Source organism: Piliocolobus tephrosceles, chromosome 1 (assembly GCF_002776525.5).
Source record: "Piliocolobus tephrosceles isolate RC106 chromosome 1, ASM277652v3, whole genome shotgun sequence".
Taxonomy (NCBI): Eukaryota; Metazoa; Chordata; class Mammalia; order Primates; family Cercopithecidae; genus Piliocolobus; species Piliocolobus tephrosceles.
The window spans coordinates 220,051,479-220,071,482 of NC_045434.1; the positions used below are offsets into that span (position 1 = coordinate 220,051,479).

A 20,004-nucleotide genomic window follows, 5' to 3' on the forward strand; every position below is an offset into this window, starting at 1 on the left:
AGTTCTGATTTTTCTTTCTCCCTTCTCACATCTCTTTCAGTTTCTAGACCTCTGTCCTCCCAGTTCTACTGTATCCTACTTATGGGAACTTGGGGAAGTTACCTCTCTGTGCCTGTTTCTCAGGGCTGGTTGGCCCTCGCCCTCTTGTGATTTCAGTGCCCTGGCTCAGGAAATCACCGAACCTTCCCTGAGGATCCTGAGAGATTAAGTGTATTGAGCCTTAGAACAGCATCGTGCTGTGTGTGCTTTACTGTAGCAGACACACGGGAACGCGCCATGAGCTGTTTTCACCGTTCTCTCACCTGGCCTGTCTGCCCTGCATTCCTTTGGTTTACCATCCCCAGAGATAATTCCCTTCATGGGCTCCTATTTCTTCTTTTCTTTTCCTTTTTTTTTTTTTTTTTTTGTAAGACGGAGTCTCGCTCTGTCACCCAGGTTGGAATGCCGTGGCGCGATCTCAGCTCACTGCAAGCTCTGCCTCCTGGTTCACGCCATTCTCCTGCCTCAGCCTCCCGAGTGGCTGGCTGGAACTACAGGTGCCTGCCACCACGCCTGGCTAATTTTTTTGTATTTTTAGTAGAGACGGGGTTTCACCGTGTTGGCCAGGATGGTTTTGATCTCCTGACCTCGTGATCCACCCCCCTCGGCCTCCCAAAGTGGTGGGATTATAGGCATGAGCCACCGCGCCCAGCCTCTTTTTTTTGTTGTTGGAGACAGGGTCTCACTCTGTCAGTCATACTGGAGTGCAGTGGTGTGATCATATCTCACTGCAGCCTCGACCTCCTAGGCTCCAGCAACCCTTCATACTCAGCCTCCCAAGTGGCTGAGACCATAGGCATGTGCCACCACGCCTGGCTAATATTTTTGGTTTTTTTATAGAGACAGGGTCTCCCTTTGTTGCTGACACTGGTCTCAAACTCCTGGCCCCTAAGTGATCCTTCCACTTCGGCCTCCCAGAGTGCTGAGATTATAGGTGTGAGCCACCACCACTTCCAGCCTATTTTTTGTACTTTATATGCCTTGCTACTCCACCAGGCATCTCACCTCTGTGACCCCACACTCTGATTTAGAGGCTATTACAAAGTCCTACTTGCTGCCTGTTCTATCCAAATAATTTAATAAAATACTATTTGATTTGTGTAACTATGACATGCTCGTTCAAGCACCTGACATAACCATTTTTAACACGCCCTTCTTTGAGTAGTATTTCTTTGTATTCCGTTGTTAGCGTGGAATTTTCTGCTTGGCTTTTTCTTTGTTGGTGAAATTGTCTGCTTTAGAGCACAAACAGCTAGAGAACAAAAGATTCTATCTTTAGTTTGTTCTATATAGTATCCCATACAATTCCATATGCAAATGAGAGCTCACATGATGGTTCCAAAGACGGCAGGAGTCAGAAAGAATAAAAATGGGAAGGGGGAGGGTGGGGAAGTAGGGAAATGATGTTCGGAGGGTACAGAGTTTTAGTTAGGAATAAATTTTAGAAATCTGCACAGCATGGAGACTGTAGTTCATAACAATATGTGTTTCAAAATTGTTAGTAAAGTAGACTTTAAGTGTTCCTACCACAGAGAAAATGGGAAGTGATGGGTATGTTGATTAGCTTATTTATTTCGTAAGGTGGATGTATATGAAAATATCACATTGTACTCCATAAATGTATATATAATTATTTGTCAAAAATTGTTTTAAATATTCAAAATAAATAAATAACCAGGCACATTGGCTCATGCCTCTCATCCCAGCACTTTGGGAGGCCAAGGCAGGCAATAGCTTGAGCCCAGGACTTCAAGACCAGCCTAGGCCACGTGGCGAGACCCCTTTTCTACAAAAAGTACAAAAATGAGTTAGCTGTTGTTGTGTGCACCTGGAGTCCCAGCTACTCAGGAGGCTGAGGTGAGAGGATCACTTGAACCCAGGAGGCAGGGAAGCAGAGCTTGCAGTGAGCCAAGATCACCCCACTGTGTTTCAGCCTGCACGACAGAGACCCTGTCCCTAAATAAATAAGTAAATAAGTATATACTTTGTGAATTCAAAGTTATTCCTTTAAAAAAGTTAAAAAGAATAAAAAAAATATGTTCTGGCCGAGTGCAGTGGCTCACCCTTGTAATCCCAGCACTTTGGGAGGCCGAAGTGGGTGGATCACTTGAAGTCAAGAGTTCGAGACCAGCCTCCTGGCCAACATGGCAAAACCCCATCTCTACTAAAAATTTAAAAATTAGCTGGGCATGCTGACTGTAGTCCCAGCTACTTGGAAGGCTGAGACACGCAGAGGTTACAGTGAGCCGAAATTGCGCCACTGGGTGACAGAGTGACATCTGACTCAAAAAAAGAAAAGAAAAGAAAATGTTGTTACTAGTCTATCTATGTTAGAACTTACTGTCAAAAGTAGTTGCGAAACAAAACAATATGCTACCTCTGGGGCCTTTCCTCCATGTGTGGGAACATTGGTGTCCAGATCAGGCAGGTTATTGGAGTGGACAGTGCTGTTGCTGGGTAGTGTTCGGGTACTCAGAGCACTGCACTGCCAAGTAATGTGTCTCCTTCACCAGCCAGGCTCTGGACTGGGTAGTCTGGAAGGGATGAGAGTGACCTGCTGGCAGGTTGTTCAGGAACCTAAGAGATGGGTGTGTGACCTGAGCAGTGGAGGTGGGGCTCGGGCCCCACCAGATCACTGGATGGGAGACTTTATGATCCGTCTGTCTCAAACACACTTTGTGTCTTGAAAGCCCCAGGATTAGAAGGAAGAAAAGCAAGGGCTGACAAAGCAGGACCAATTTCAGAGTCATGGCCACTCTGTGAGCACGGTGGTGGTCAATGAGGCCTATGGGAGGCTGGGGTGCCACATTGGTCCTTGTTCTTGGACAGGGTGCTAGGTGCATGGCATTTGTTGTATAATTGCACAGTCATGAGAAAACCAAAATAATATTATGGAGGACCTCTGCTTTCCAGAGCCTTCTAGAGAGTGCTTGTTCTAAATAGTCATTTGTTTCTGGATAGGCTAGTGTTTGCCTCTTTAAGGTCCAAAAGAGGTTTTTTGGGGGGAGGGTGTGTGTGTGTGTATGTATCTATCCTTGTTCCATAAGCTCTCTTTTTTTTTTTTTGTGCACAATGTGCAGATTTATTACGTAGGTATACCTATGCCATGTTGGTTTGCTGCACCCATTAACGCGTCATTTACATTAGATATTTCTCCTAATGCTATCCCTCCCCCTGCCGCCCACCCCATGACAGAGGGGGGAGGGTATATATTTTCTTTAATCTTCATATTTCCTGCCTTCATAAACAAATGTTACTGCTTAAGACTTTTTTCATGACTTAAAGGTATAATTTATGAATACCAGTTCTTTTTTTTTTTTTTGAGATGGAGTCTCACTCTGTCACCCAGGCTGGAGTGCAGTGGTGTGATCTTGGCTCACTGCAAGCTCAGCCTCCCGAGTAGCTAGGACTACAGGCGCCTGCTACCACGCCCGGCTAATTTTTTTGTATTTTTAGTAGAGATGGGGTTTCACCATGTTAGCCAGGATGGTCTAAATCTCCTGACCTCGTGATCTGCCTGCCTCAGCCTCCCAAAGTGCTGGGATTACAGGCGTGAGCCACGACGTCCAGCCTATGAATACCAGTTTTTTCACTGTGTGTGTTTGATTTATGGACACTATGAAACAGTAGAAATGCCTTCCTTCCTTCCTTCCCTCCCTCCCCCCCTCCCTCCCCCCTCCTTCCTTCCTTCCTTTTTCTTTTCTTTTCTTTTCTTTTTTTTTTTTTTAGATGAAGTCTTATTGCCCAGACTGGAGTGGTGCAGTGGCAGCTCACTGCAAGCTGGACTTATTGCAAGCTCCACCTCCTGGGTTCATGCCATTCTCCTGCCTCAGCCTCCTGAGTAGCTGGGACTACAGGCTCCCCCCACCATGCCCAGCTAATTTTTTTTGTTGTATTTTTAGTAGAGAAGGGGTTTCACTGTTAGCCAGGATGGTCTCGATCTCCTGACCTCGTGATCTGCCCGTCTCAGCCTCCCAAAGTGCTGGGATTACAGGTGTGAGCCACTGCGCCCAGCCTAGTTTGTCTTTCAAAACTACATGAGGCTGGATGCGGTGGCTCACACCTGTAATCCCAGCACTCTGGGAGGCCGAGGCAGGTGGATCCCTGGAGTTCAGCAGTTTGAGACCAGCCTGGCCAATATGGTGAAACCCCATCTCTTCTGAAATACAAAAATTAGCCAGGTGTGTTGGCAAATGCCTGTAGTTTCAGCGACTCAAGAGGCTGAGGTGGGAGAATTGCTTGAACCCGGGAGGTGGAGGTTGCAGTGAACCAAGATCACACCATTACACTCCAGCCTGGGCAACAGAGTGAGACTCTGTCTCAAAATATATAGATATAGATATAGATATAGATATAGATATAGATATAGATATAGATATAGATACCTATACACACACACACGCGCGTGCGCGCACACATTGCACTCCCGCCTGGGTGATGGATCGAGACTCTGTCTCAAAAAGCAAAACAAAACACAAAGCTACATGAAAGGCCAGGCACCGTGGTTCACGCCTGTAATCCCAGCACTTTGGGAGACTGAGGTGGGTGGATCACCAGAAGTCAGGAGTTTGAGACCAGCCTGGCCAACGTGGTGAAACTCCATCCCTACCAAAAATACAAAAGTTAACTGGGTTGGTGGTGGGCATCTGTAATCCCAGGTACTCAGGAGGCTGAGGCAGGAGAATTGCTTCAATCTAGGAGGCAGAGGTTGCAGTGAGCCAAGATTACACCACTGCACTCCAGCCTGGGTGACAGAGTTGAGACTCTGTCTCAAAAAAAAAAAAACTACTTGCGAGGCCCACAATGACTACTTGTTATGTATGTATGTATTAACGTATCAGATGTACATTTGTAATATGTTTATCAATATATTTGTACTAAAAGGTGACTTTTTTTTTTTTTTTTTTTTTTGAGACTGGATCTCACTCTATTGTCCATGCTAGAATGCAGTGGTGCAATCCTCGCTCACTGCAGTCTTGAACTGTGGTGCTCAAGCAATCCTCCTGCCTCAGCCTCCTGAGTAGCTGGTACCACAGGTGCACATTACTGTGCCCAGCTGATTTTTAAAAAATATTTTTTGTAGAGACCGGGTCTCCCTATGTTGCCCATGTTGGTCTCAAACTCCTGGACTTAACCGATCTCTTATCTCAGCCTCCCAAAGTGCTGGGGTTACAGACATGAGCCACCACCCTCCCTCCTTCGAGTAAAATGAAGAGCGTTAGGTGTTTTGATTTTTGACAGCTACTTTCAGGGTCCTGGAGCCATTTAGCTTGCTTCCTGGCTCTTGCCTCTATGTTCTAGGTGAGTGGCACCTCAGATAATTGATTGTTGAGTAGGTAAAGGCACTAGCAGGCAACGTGAACCCAGCTCTCTAACAGCTCTCTGATCCGGGACTAGGAGGCATGTCTTCTCTCACCTTCTGGAGGATCAGTCGACAGCTTACATGTCCCTAATCCCTCTGGAAGTCAGCAGTTATTAAGCTCTCTGACCGGGAGACATCTGTAAAGGTGATCCTCCTAATCTAGGAGGATGAGCTGCTTTAGATCAGCTCTGATACCTAACAGAAAGTCTCAGAAGGGCTGGGCAGAAATAGAGCTAGAGAGGGAACCTTATACCATTACATAGAAATAATTTTCAGTGTTTAATATGTTGATGACAACCTGGATTGAGAAGTTTGCTTTAAGAATTGCATCTGAAGGCTGGGTGCAGTGGCTCACGCCTGTAATCCTGGCCGAGGTGGGCAGATTGCCTGAGCTCAGGAGTTCGAGACCAGCATGGCAAAACCCTGTCTCTACTAAAAATACAAAAAGTTAGCCAGGCATGGTGGTGCACACCTGTAATTCCAGCTACTGGGAAGGCTGACGCACGAGAATTGCTTCAACCTGGGAGGCAGAGGTTGGAGTCAGCTGAGATTGTGCCATGTTGCTCCAGCCTGAATGACAGAGTGAGACTCTGTCTTAAAATAATAATAATAATAATAATAATAATAATAATAGCATCTGAAAAATAATAGGATGGGAGCCTACACTTAGTTTTTAGTTCTGTGATAAATTTTGTAATAAATTGCAGGTGAAAAGGCTTTTATTTGTTAAACTCATTGACACCTTTGTAAAGAAAGTTAGTACTTAGTGTATCAAAACATCTAGTTTGATATTAAAAGTGTCAGTTATCAACAAAACTTGAGAGAGCGTTATTCCAGCTTTGGGTCAGCTTTAAGAAGTCACATATGTTCACAGCTGAAATAGTTAAAACCTGCATTTTGAGGCACCGTGGCTTACGCCTGTAATCCCAACATTTTGGGAGGCCAAGGCAGGCGGATCACTTGAGCCCAGGAGTTGGAGACCAGCCTGACTAACATGGGAAACCCCATCTCTACTGAAAATACAAAAATTAGCCAGGTGTGGTGGCACATGCCTGTAATCCCAGCTACTTGGGAGACTGAGGCATGAGAATCACTTGAACCCAGGAGATAGAGTTTGCAGTGAGCCGAGATCATGCCAGTGCCCTCCAGCTTGAGTGACAGAGGGAGACTCTGTCTCAGAAAAACAAAAACAAAGCCCTCGTTTGATAAAATCCTTAAAAGTAAAAATCCTTATGCCATCATTTACCGTACTGACAGATATCTCTGCATCAAACAGTAGAACCTTCTTGCTCTTCATTGAAAACAGCATTCTATGATACAGAGTTCCTTAGGACCTCTCATGAGCAACTGTGGTTCCCAGGAGTTATTTTCACCCACCTTACTCGCCTGCTAAGGTGAAATTCTTTTGCTCCTTATTCATATTTTCCTTTGTAGTATGGAGCTCCTTTTCAACACGTGGATTCCAAACTGAACACAGTTGCCAGAGCAAGGAAATAATTATAAAAAAATTGCTGGTTGGGCGCAGTGGCTCAATACTTGTAATACCAGCACTTGGGAGGCTGAGGTGGGCAGGTCACCTGAGGTCAGGAGTTAGAGACCAGCCTGACCAACATGGAGAATCCCCATCTCTACTAAAAATACAAAATTAGCTGGCCGTGGTGGCACATGCCTATAATCCCAGCTACTTTGGAGACTGGGGCAGGAGAATTGCTTGAACCCAGGAAGCGGAGATTGTGGTTAGCAGACGCGCCATTGCACTCCAGCCTGGGCAACAAGAACAAAACTCCGTCTCAAAAACAAAAACAAAAAAGGCCAGGCGTGGTGGCTCATGCCTATAATCCCAGCACTTTGGAAAGCCGAGGTGAGCGGATCATGAGGTCAGGAGATCAATACCATCCTGGCTAACACGGTGAGATCCCGTCTCTACTAAAAATACAAAAAAAATTAGCTATACAAGGTAGTGGGTGCCTGTAGTCCCAGCTACTCCGGAGGCTGAGGCAGGAGAATGGTGGGAACCCAGGAGGCAGAGCTTGCAGTGAGCTGAGATGGTGCCACTGCACTCCAGCCTGGGCAACAGAGCAAGACTCCATCTCAGAAAAAAAAGAAAAATTTGTGATAGTTACTGGTCTCTGCTGCCGGACCAGGCGCAGTGGTGCTGTTGTTTACCAAGCAGGTGAGGAGGGAGTGCCTCCTTTGGTTTCTAGGAGACCTTGATTCCAATTTTAGCTCAGTCTGGGCAATTTCATGGGGGTATTTTGGGTGAGAAATGTTTCATGAATTTGGAATGTCTTAAACGTGGTTTGTTTTTTCGTTTTTTTTTGTTTTGTTTTGTTTTGTTTTTGTGTTTTCCAGTCAGGGTCTCGCTTTGCTGCCCAGGCTAGTGTGCAGTGGTGCAATCTTGGCTTACTGCAACCTCCGCCTCCTGGGTTCAAGCAGTTCTGCCACCTCACCCTCCTGAGTAGCTGGGATTACAGGCATGCACTACCATACCCAGCTATGTTTTTGTATTTTTGTAGTGGAGGTGGGATTTTACCATGCCAGCCATGCTAGTCTCAAACTCCTGTGATCCACCTACCTTGGCCTCCCAGTGTTGGGATTAAAGACTTGAGCCTCTAATTTGATTTGTAATGAAACCAAACAGAAGCACTTATGAAATGATGTCAGCCTGTCTCAGCTGACAAAGGGAATGGGTGCCAGGGGTGATGTGGCCTGCATTCGGTTGGGGCCGTGCACTCTCCACTCTCAACTGTAGTCTGTAACAGTGTTTTTGTTCATGCTTTTAAAGTTGGTCTGACATTTAGAACCTTCCTTTCCTTCCTCCTCTCCTCTCCTCTTCCTCTTCATCCCTTCCTCCTGTCTTTCTGTCTGTCTTTCTTTCTTTTTTGAAACAGAGCCTTGCTTTATTGCCCAGGCTGGTGTCCAGTGGCGTGATTTTGTCTCATTGTAACCTCCACCTCCTAGGTTCAAGCAATTCTTCTGCCTCAGCCTCCCAAATAGCTGGGATTACAGGAGCGCACTATCATACCCAGCTAATTTTTGTATTTTCAGTAGAGACAGGGTTTCGCCATGTTGGCGAGGCTGGTCTTGAACTCCTGACTTCATGTGATCTGCCCACCTCGGCCTCCCAAAGTGTTGGGATTACAGGCATGAGCCACTGTAACATGGAAGCACATAAGTCACCAGAGTCTGGGTTTTAGTCTGTTGCCCTTGTACACTTTCTGTGTTATGTGGTACTGATAGGTTTGCTTTTGTCTGTCCCTCCAGGCTTCTCGTCAGTGCCTCGCAGGATGGTAAACTTATCATCTGGGACAGCTACACCACCAACAAGGTAGGGACTGGAAAATTCCCTTCCTTGGAAAACCCACCCAGGAAACAGTATTTTAAGCTCTGGAGTCTTTTTTGTTAAATCACATAATACAAGATAGGGAAGGCAGGAGTGGCAAGCTCTGTCTGTTAGTAGTGAGGTTGTGCAGGTGAGACAGGAGCTGAGTCACATGCCAGCACCTGTGACAGTCTCTTCCTCTGAACCAGGTGCTGTTGTGCTATTTTCCGTTATCTCCTTACCGAGCCGGTGGGAGCTGAGGACCTTCTGTGTTTCTGGGAGACCTCAATTCCAGTTTGAGCAGAGTCTGGGAAGTTCCATGTTTTATTTATAGAGTGCAGAAGTATCGTTTTTCATTTAATTATTAGTTTTTTAGGAGAGATCATCATACTTTAAAGTGTAATGTATGTTATTTTCAAGACTTAATCCAAATTGTACTGTTTTGAATAAAAAGTATTGTTGGCTGGGCATGGTGGCTTATGCCTGTAATCCCAGCACTTTGGGAGGCTGAGGCGGGCAGATCACAAGGTCAGTAGATCGAGACCATCCTGGCTAACAAAGTGAAACCCTGTCTTTACCAAAAATACAACAAATTAGCCGGGCGCGGTGGCGGGTGCCTGTAGTCCCAGCTACTCGGGAGGATGAGGCAGGAGAATGGCGTGAACCTGGGAGGCGGAGCTTGCAGTGAACTGAGATGGCGCCACTGCATTCTTCCAGCCTGGGCGACAGAACGAGACTCCGTCTCAAAAAAAAAGTATTGTCATTGGTCCAAACATATACGTAAAAGATGTTAATTCAGTTTACTAAAGAATACTAAATATGTATAAATGGTTGCATTCATTACAGCAGATCTAACACACTGGGAGAGATGTGGCAGGATAGATTATAGGAATGTCCATTTTGGTTATTGCGTAAAAATACTTTGTTTTCAGCTGGGTGCAGTGGCTCACACCTGTAATTCCAGCACTTGGGAGGCTGAAGCAGGTGGATTACCTGAGGTCAGGAGTTTGAGACCAGCCTAGCCAACATAGTGAAACCTCATTCTCTACTAAAAATACAAAAAACTAGTCAGGTGTGGTGGCAGGCACCTGTAATCCCAGCTACCCAGGGGGCTGAAGCAGGAGAATCACTTGAACCCGGGAAGCAGAGGTTGCAAGTGAGCCTAGATTGCGCCACTGCACTCAAACCTGGGCAACAAGAGTGAAACTCCATCTCAAAAGAAAAAAAAAAGTTTTGTTTTCAAATAAGTTCATAGCCATTTGACAGGGTAATGCAGTGTTTTCCTTCTAATATATATGAGTTTTTTTGTTTATTTTCTTGAGACGGAGTGTTGCTCTTATCTCTGCTCACTGCAGCCTCCACCTCCCTGGTTCAAGCAACTCTTCTGCTTCAGCCTCCTTGAGTAGTTGGGATTGCAGGTACCCACCACCACACTCAGCTAATTTTTGTATTTTAGCACAGATGGGGTTTCACCAATTTGAGGCCAGGCTGGTCTCAAATTCCTGACCTCAGGTGATCCACCCGCCTCAGCCTCCCAAAGTGCCGGGATTACAGGTGTGAGTCACCGCGCCCGGCCTGTTTGTTTTCTTGTGAGACGGAGTCTTGCTCTGTTGCCCAGGCTGGAGTGCAGTGACGTGATCTCAGCTCACTGCAACCTCTGCCTCCTAGGTTCAAGTGATTCTTCTGCCTCAGCCACCCGAGTAGCTGGGACTACAGGCATGTGCCATCACGCCTGGCTAATTTTGGTATATTTAGTAGAGACGGGGTTTCATCGTGTTGTCTAGGCTGGTTTTGAACTCCTGACTTCAGGTGATCTGCCCAATTTAGCCTCCCAAAGTGCTGGGATTACTGGCGTGAGTGACCGCACCCCGCCTAATAATATAGTTTTGATGAGTAGGCAGCACTACTGTTAAGTCCCCACCTAATCATAAGTCGTGACTTTAGTAAAACTGGATTGTGTGGATTGAATTTGAATCCCATGTGCAGCACTGGACTTCTCATTAATAGGCTTCACCTGAGTGGCCACTCATGGGAATTACTCTCTTAGATAATTTTGGCTCTTATTTTGTTCTGTTACCTCCTATGCAGTGAAAGTTGGAGATGAGAAAATCCTAGTGTCAGTGTTGTTTTTGAACATAAAGGTGTTTGCATCATCTGTGTTTCTATCATTAGGTCCACGCCATCCCTCTGCGCTCCTCCTGGGTCATGACCTGTGCATATGCCCCTTCTGGGAACTATGTGGCCTGCGGTGGCCTGGATAACATTTGCTCCATTTACAATCTGAAAACTCGTGAGGGGAACGTGCGCGTGAGTCGTGAGCTGGCAGGACACACAGGTACCCATCCTTGTTCATAACCTTCAAGTGACACAGCTGGTTAGCCGGAGTACATTATATGCTTTGGATATTCACCTTTTATCAGTCATTATTTTTTAATTAATTAATTATTATTATCATTATTATTATTATTTTGAGGTGGAGTCGTGCTCTTTCGCCCAGGCTAGAGTGTATTGGCATGATCTTGGCTCACTGCAAGCTCTGCCTCCCAGGTTAACACCATTCTCCTGCCTCAGCCTCCTGAGTAGCTGGGACTACAGGCGCCCGCCACCACGCCCGTCTAATTTCTTTTTGCATTTTTAGTAGAGATGGGATTTCACCGTGTTAGCCAGGCTGGTCTTGAACTCCTGACCTCATGATCCGCCTGCCTTAGCCTTTCAAAGTGCTGGGATTATAGGCCTGAGCCACTGCGCCTGGCATTATCAATCATTATTAATGAGACTGGTTCAAATAAAAGTCACAGTAATGGCCAGAAGTCTTCTGAAAATGGAACTAAAAACAGGCCTGATATGCCTTTACCAGTAAGAAACCTGTGGATTTGTGCTGGCCATGGTGGCTCATGCCTGTAATTACAACATTCTGGGAGTCCAAGGTAGGAGAATAGTTTGGAGCCAGGAGTTCGAGACCAGCTGGGGCAACAAAGCTTAGACCCCTTCTCTACAAAAAATGAAAAACTTAGCCACGCACAGTGGCGCACACCTGTGGTCCCAGCTTCTCGGGAGGATGGCTCAAGCCTGGGTGGTTGAGGCTGCAGGGAGCTATGGTTGCACCACTGCACTCCAGGCTGGGGGAAAGCAAGACCCTGTCTCTGCAAATGAGGCAGAATAGAGCCCTGTGGCTGTAAGTGCTAGGTAGTCTATTATCTCACCAAGATTTTGTTTACTTGTGACACTAATTCATCATGAAAGGCATACATTTGCTGAAAGAGGATGTCCTATTCTAATATATTTTACCTCTCTGGCTGTATTATCTGTTCTCAGAAATGTTATGCCCCAGTACTTTTTGGTAACACTCCGCCCACTTCATATTGCAGCCAAAGAAATCAGTTCACGGAGTCACTAGTACTGCTTTTGACACCCATTAAGCAGTCTGTTAAATAAGTTAATTTTGGCCAGACTACAAGTATAACCTTGTCCTTTGAAAGATACGCTGCTATTGTTGATTTCTGTTCTTGGTTCTTTCCTGCCTTCTGCTTGCTTTGGAGTTGTCTTCTTAATTTTCCAGCTGCCTAAAGTAGATTTGTAGGCCACTGGTTTGCTTCCTTTTCAGTTATAATCACTTAAATTTTTAAATTTCCCTCTAAGCATGGCTTTAGCTGCATCACACACATATTTTTAATATTGTCTTCTTTTTTTTAAGATGGAGTCCTGCTCTGTCGCCCAGGCTGGAGTGCAGTGGTGTGATCTCAGCTCACTGAAACCTCCACCCGCTGGGTTCAAGCGATTCTCCTGCCTCAGCCTCCCAAGTAGATTACAGACATGCACCACAATGCCCGGCCAATTTTTGTATTTTTAGTAGAGACAGGGTTTTGCCATGCTGGTCAGGCTGGTCTTGAACTCCTGACCTCAAGTGATCCGCCCGCCTCGGCCTCCCAAAGTGCTGAGATTACAGGCTTGAGCCACCACTGCCAGCCTATATTGTCTTTTAATTATCATTCGATGTGAAAATTTTAATATTCTTGTGAGTGCTTATTTGACTTATGGGTTATTTAAATGTATAATTTTTACATATCTGAAGTTTTCTTAGTTATCGTTGATTTCTAATTAGATGCCATTGTGCCTTAAGACACACACTGTATCATTTCAGTCCTTTGACATTTGAGGCTTGTTTTTAATGGAGCTGATGGTCTGTGATGGTGTCCGCGCTGTGTGCACATGGGAATGATGTGTGTGTTTGTTGTATCTGGGCCTGATTTTCTACATACATGTTAATTAGAGCAAGATTTTTGGCATGTTCAAATCTTCTGTATCTTTCTATGAAATGTTCATGCAGGGCTGTTAAAATGATTATGGATTTTCTAATTCTCTTGTTAATTCTGTCAATATGTGTTTCAGATACCTTGAACTCTTTTAGTAGATGCCTTTACGTTTGTCGTCTCTTTGTGACTAATTGACCCTGTGACCCTGCTATCATGATGAACTGTTCTTTCTCGCTCATAATGCTCTTTGTTGGGAACCGCTACTTTTTCTGATACTAATGTAGCCAGCCCTGCCTTCCTGAGGGTCCTTTCAGCTTAACTGTGTCTTTGAAAATAGTTGGTTATTGGCCGGGTGCGGTGGCTCAAGCCTGTAATCCCAGCACTTTGGGAGGCCGAGACGGGTGGATCACGAGGTCAGGAGATGGAGACCATTGTGGCTAACACGGTGAAACCCCGCCTCTACTAAAAGAAATACAAAAAACTAGCCGGGTGAGGTGGCGGGCGCCTGTAGTCCCAGCTACTCGGGAGGCTGAGGCAGGAGATTGGTGTGAACCCGGGAGGTGGAGCTTGCAGTGAGCTGAGATCCGGCCACTGCACTCCAGCCTGGGCGACAGAGCGAGACTCCGTCTCAAAAAAAAAAAAAATACATATATATATATATGAAAAGCATGAAGTAGGCCGGGCACGGTGGCTCACGCCTGTAATCCCAACACTTTGCGAGGCCGAGGCAGGCAGATCACCTGAGGCCAGGAGTTTGAGATCAGCCTGGCCAACATGGCAAAACCCTGTGTCTACTAAAAATACAAATATTAGCCGAGCATGGTGGCACGCACTTGTAGTCCCAGCAGCTCGGTAGGCTGAAGCAAAAGAATCGCTTGAACCTGGGAGGCGGAGGTTGCAGTGAGCTGAGATCACGCCACTGTACTCCAGCCTGGGTGACAGAGTGAGACTCCGTCTCAAAAAGAATGAAATAAATCTACTCTGCCCTCCGGAGAGAGCTTCCGTGTCCAGTGCCCTTCCCGCTCTCCTGCAGAGGCGCCTTCTGCGGGCGTCTGTCGGCCGAGAGCCCTACCCAGAACAAGTCATGGTTAGTGCAGGTCTCAGGTCTGCTGCTGGCAAAAGCACTTAGTGTTCATTTCCCTAAGATTTCTATTTTGCCTTTATTCTTGAAGGGTATTTTTGCTAGATATCTAGAATTATGGGTTGACTCTTTTTTTCATTTGTTTTTCTTTTTTTAGCAATCTAAAGATTTGTTATGGGTTTTAGCAGTTTGCATGTAGGTGCCTCGATGTGATTTTCTTTGCATTTATTGTGCTTTGGCATCTTGAATCTGTAAGTTTGTCTTTCACCAAATTTGGGAAGTTTTAGACCATGTCTTCAAATACATCCTCTGTCCTTAGTCCCTGCCCCTCTGTGCTGCAGTAACATATGCATCTGTGCTGTCCCCGAGGCTCTGGGGGCTGCGGCTTGCTCATCACTTTCCTACTTCAAATGTGTTCCTTCTTGTTGTTGTTGTTAGCACCGCTCACTTGCTTAAACCTTTTTATTTCCCTTCAAGTCCATGTACTTGTTACCTCTGATAAACTAAGGCTCTCCAGCAGATTCTTTATGTCAGATATTCCTTCTGCAGTTCTAGAATTTCTGTTGCTTTTATGTAGAAATGTTTTATTTTCCTGCTGAGATATTCCCTGTCCTTGTATAATAGCATGTTTTATTTTGCATCCACAAGGAGAGTTTTAAGAGCTACATTTAGAGTTCTTGTCTGCTGATCTCAGCATCTCATTTTCCTGAGGTTGGTCCTTGCGGATCTCTCCTCTGGAATCTGAGTGACATTTTGCTATTTTTTAGTACATGTAGTAATTTCAAATTGTATTCTGGACATTGTAAATATTGTGTCATAGAGACTTTGTGTCCGGTTACATTCTCCAGAATTAACTGATGTTTAGTTTCGTTTTATCAGGCAGTCTGTCTCTATCTTTCTTGTGTGGCAGCAGCAGAATCCTCTGTTCAGCTTTTCTGCGCAGGCTGGGCTGCATGCCTGTGCACCTTAGGGGTCGGATATCTGGTCAGCTGTGTGTGTAGTTTGGGACTCCCTTTCTGTGGCTTTCTTCTTTGTATTGTTATCCTTTCGCTTTCTGGCTGTGGTTGCCCAGTAATCTGTCTGCTGGCTCTTGAAGACCTTGGCCACAGGTCTTGTGTGTGAGGCTGTAGCCCTGGGGTTATCACAGACAGTCCCCTCCTCAGGGAAAGCTCCTTAAGAACAAACCATGCCCTGCCTTTCTTTTCTCCCAGGGGAGACTCCTCCAGTTTCTACCTGCTCTTGTTTGCTTTCAGGTGTTTGGTTTTGTATTTCATGCAGTGCTTACAGTTGCTTCTGTGAGAAGGTAATACCTACAGATGGGAGCCGCTGGCCGTCACTGGCAGTCCAGCCAGGCGGCTCACACCGACCCTGTAAACCACACAGCTCTTTCTGATGCAGCACCTTTTTGGAAAGCTGTTCTCTGTGTTAGCACCCCCTTCCCATGACCGTTAGAGTCAGTGCCTCTGTTTACATTGGTAATCAGAGGTTGCTGGATTTAACACTGACTGTATTTGTCTGTTGAAACCAAAGAAAGAAAAGCCAAAAATACCCAAGAAAATAAAAAAACTGGTATTAGTAGGAATATTTTGGAGATTTTATTTCCTTCGTAGTTCATAAAATTTTACTTCTAAGGAGTTGTGTTATTTAAAAACACACACACACATTTGGCCTCTTAAGAGTGTTTGTGAGCCTGAGTGACATAGGGAGACCCCGTCTCTACAAAAAATACAAAAATTAGCCAGGTGTGACTCAAGCCTGTGGTCCCACCTACTGAAGAGGCTGAGGCGGGAGGTTCCTTTGCGCTTGGGAGGTCAAGACTGCAGTGAGCCGTGATCGTGCCACTGCATTCCAGCCTGGGAGACAGAGTGAGAGCCTGTCTCCAAAAAAGAAAGAAAAAAGGTATTTGTAACTTTCTTCAGTCATGATTCCTATTTTACAGCTTCAAATCAATAAAAGTTGAAGTTTGAGGCTGGGAATCGTGACTCACACCTATAATCCCAACACTTTGGGAGGCCAAGGCAGGTGGATCACCTGAGGTCAGGTGTTCGAGACCAACCTGGCCAACATGGTGAAACCCTGTCTCTACTAAAAACACAAAAATTAGCTGGGTGTGGTGGCATGCACTTGCAGTCCCAGCTACTCGGGAGCCTGAGGCAGGAGAATCACTTGAACCCAGGAGGCGAGGTTGCAGTGAGCTGAGATCGCACCACTGCACTCCAGCCTGGGCAGCAAGAGTAAAACTCCATCTCAAAAAAAAAAAAAAAAAAAGTTTATTTCCAGCCCTCTGACCTAGTCTCAGATTTTTATCAAAGCAGATCCCTAAGGGCCAATGCAGGGAGACTCAACGCTTGCTCTTAGAACTTTGTTCTTTGCAAACCTCTTGGGCAGTGGAGACACGGCTACCCTTGCCTGGATCATTCTGATCAAGATGGCTGCAGATACATGAGCCTTGATCAGAGGTCCAGCCCAAGGCCTTGGTGGTAACAGCGTGCACAGGTGTCAGTGGTAGAGCCCACTGTGGTAGCCAGAACTTGGGATTTTCAGACACAGTATCTTCATATAGTGGGAAGCAGAACATTTTCTATATTCATGAAAATAGTGGATTTTTTTCTGACAGGCCTCACAAGCTTGGACAGAGAAGGGGATGTATTTGTCTCCCTGTAAACCCTGCTTCAGGAGCTACAACAGGGCAGCTGGTGACTGGGGTGCCTGCTTGAGGCTCACTGTCATCAGCCCCGGCATCTCGGCTGCACGGGTTGGCCTTATAGCCTGACACCATCATGGAGGCACTCGCGGTGCCTGCACACTCCTCTCTGCACCCCTCTGAGCCTCACTTTCACATCTTCAAGTTACTTCCTCATCTCTTTCATTTTCCTTCTTACTGAACTCCTTGAAGAAAAGACCTCTGCTCTCCATCGCCTGTGCACGCCTCGGCGCAGGGCAGGGCACCTGTCTCTCCAGGTCTAGGCTGAGCCTGTCCCTCACCAGCACGGTCTTGTTTTTGCTCCTTGGAGCCGATCCTGGGGCGGAACAGGTGCTCCTGAAACCACCTGTCTGAGGAGGACTAGTGAGGGACTGGGCGTGGTGGCTGACTTCTTGGCATTTGCCCGTCTGCCTTTCAGTGTGTCCTGTGCTCCTCCCCTGGTGGGGGGGTCTCCTTCTTGCCCCTGCTCCCGACAGGGGATGTTCTCCAGGGTGCAGGCAGGAGAACTAAACCTTTCAAAGTGTGTTCATTGTAGAAATTTTGGAAAGGGGGCCGGGCGCAGTGGCTCATGCTTGTAATCCCAGCACTTTGGGAGGCTGAGGCAGGTGGATCACCTGAGGTTAGGAGTGCAACACCAGCCTGTCAACATGGCAAAACCCCATCTCTACTAAAAATACAAAAATTAGCCAGATATGGTGGCAGGTGCCTGTAATCCCAGCTGCTTGGGAGGCTGAGGCAGCAGAAGTGCTGAACCCGGGAGGCGGAGGTTGCAGTGAGCAGAGATCGCACCACCACTGCACTCCAGCCTGGGCGACAGAGCGAGACTCCGTCTCAAAAAAAAAAAGGACTTTTGGAAAGGAACTTTGAATCATCTTCTTTTATGTCGGGGGACCTATAATTCCATCCAGAATTACAGTATTATGCAGTAGTTATGCAGTAGTGTTACACAGTATTATACAACTGTAGTATTACACTGTCGTTCTGTGACTCAGTAGCTGTAGAGAGTTTCATGGTGTGGTGCACTAATTTGTTCCTATTGTCGGACATTTAGGCAGTTCCCAGTTTCCCACAATTTATTATAAACATTGCTGCAGTAAGCACCATCCTTGTAGATGGATGGTTTCTCAAGCCCATCGTCCTGTTCTTGGGTAAGTTTCCTCACAGGGCTGCGTCTGGCCACGCTTGTGTGTCCTTCTCGGCTTTGCTGTCTTCGGGTCGGCAGCCATGCTGGGTAGAGCAGTGTGTGCACCCATGCTGTGCTCTCCCGGGAGCCTGCTGATGTGCTCCTTTCTAGGCTCTAGACTCACTCTATCCTTGAGGCACCTCTGCTGACACCACACGCCCAGGAGCCCGTCTTTCTCCTACGCTTCCACTGTCTGCCCTGCCTGTCTTCAAGCTACCGCCTCTCTCCTGGGCTTTCATGGCCTTGTCCCTACAGCCAGTGGTCCCTGTGAGACACAGGACAGCCCTTCACACCCACTTGCCTATATGACCAGACCACTGCAAGGTTCCCCGGCCGCATTTCAGCCTCTCCTTGAGGCACCTGGTGCCACCTTTGTGCCCTTGCACCTCCGCACTGGGTGCACACTTTTGTTCAGGGTCTGTTTTCTCTGCCCCTCTGCAGGCTTCCAGAGGGTGGCAGCACAGGCCCCCGCACCAGGGGAGGAGGGGCGTGTTTTCACCTGAAGTGTCCCCCCACACATACCTAGGGAATTTGTTCAAATTCAGTAATAACAGAAATAGTAACTGCCTCCATTTACTGAGAACTTCTTATGTGCGCAGACAGCTCTGCTCCTCCCATCAGCTCCCCAGTTACATGGGGAGGCTGAGACTCTGAAAGAACTTACAGAAACTTTCACTGCTGCTTAGCTGCCATGCTGACAGTGGAGCCCAGGTATTTCTGATTTCAGAGTCTGCAATCTTCACCACTCATGGCCTCTTGGCCAGAAAGCCCTGCGAGACTTTCCTGGAAGAAGGGGTTAGGCCTGGTCTGTGCACAGACTGGGCCTCATGGAGTGTGCTTGGCACCCTGGGCACTGCATACCAGTCCTGCTCTCCAGGCCACATTGGACACACCCCCCAAGCATCATGTCTTGCCTAGCCCCTCAACCTGAACATGCACAGACACTAAGAGTGGCCTCTGGTTGGGCAGAACCATCTAACATAATGCATATCTTATAATAAAAAGTTGAACATCTCATGTAAATTATTGGACACCCCTGAAAATGGAAACATAGTTGTATGGGTATGTGGAGCATGGTTTTCCTACTAAATGCGTGTGTCTTTCAAACCGTCTTAAAGTCACAAAATTGTAAGTCGCAGCCACGTGTGGCTTGTACATTTGGTCATTTCCCTTGTCCTTCATAGTTCCTGTCAGCTGATGCTTGTCCATATCATTTTATCAGCGCATGAGAGCTGTGACTTTAGGGCTCAGTCTGGTTCTTGGAGTAAGAAGCTAATGTCTTCTGTGTAGCTTCACTACAGCACAGGGTGGGACCGAGAGGTCATCTTTGAGATCTATGAGGTCATGATTTTATTTTATTTTATTTATTTATTTATTTGAGGCAGAGTCTCTCTCTGTTGCCCAGGCTGGAGTGCCCTGGCGTGAACTCCGCTCACTGCAACCTCTGCCGCCTGGGTTCAAGTGATTCTCCTGCCTCAGTCTCTCAAGTAGCTGGGATTACACATCCAGCGCCCACCACCATACCTGGCTAATTTTTATGTTTTTAGTACAGATGTGGTTTCACCGTGTTGGCCAGGCTGGTCTCAAACTCCTGACCTCAGGTGATCTGCCCACCTCAGCCTCCCAAAGTGCTGGGATTACAGTCGTGAGCCACCACGCCTGGCCAAGGTCATGATTCTTTCATGCAGTAAATTTGGGAGGGCCTCCACCTAGTCCCCTGTGTGAGATGCAGGCTATGCTGAGGTCTCCATGACTCTTCTTTCTTGTCCTTCTGTGCTCACATTCAAACAGACCAAGTGCTACAAGGCTCAGTGGCACGGTCTGGATGGGCATCTGATGGGGTAGGGGTGCTTCCCTGAAGCAAGGGTGAGCATGAACCAGGAAGCCAGTGGAGGGGGTTCGGGTGGAGACCCCGGAGCACGATGGCGAGCTGCAGGGCACTACAGGGGGCGCCAGGTATGCAGGGCTGTCCTCCTCTGAGCTGGGTTCACCTTTATGGTCCCTAGTGTCCCTGTGGTATGGCCTCCAGGAAGTATTTGACCACGTGTGCTTTTGTAGGC

At 46.8% G+C, this 20,004-nt stretch overlaps 1 protein-coding gene across 4 annotated transcripts in view; it reads left to right on the forward strand.

Annotated features, from left to right (window-relative positions):
• Positions 1 to 20,004, forward strand: part of GNB1 (G protein subunit beta 1) — a 112,275-nt gene that overhangs the window by 82,152 nt on the left and 10,119 nt on the right. For all 4 annotated transcript variants that reach the window (XM_023215132.1, XM_023215131.1, XM_023215134.2 and 1 more), the window contains 2 exons: positions 8,666 to 8,729; positions 10,896 to 11,058. In XM_023215132.1, coding sequence (XP_023070900.1) covers positions 8,666 to 8,729; positions 10,896 to 11,058 — 227 coding nt within the window. The remainder of the gene's footprint in view (positions 1 to 8,665; positions 8,730 to 10,895; positions 11,059 to 20,004) is intronic.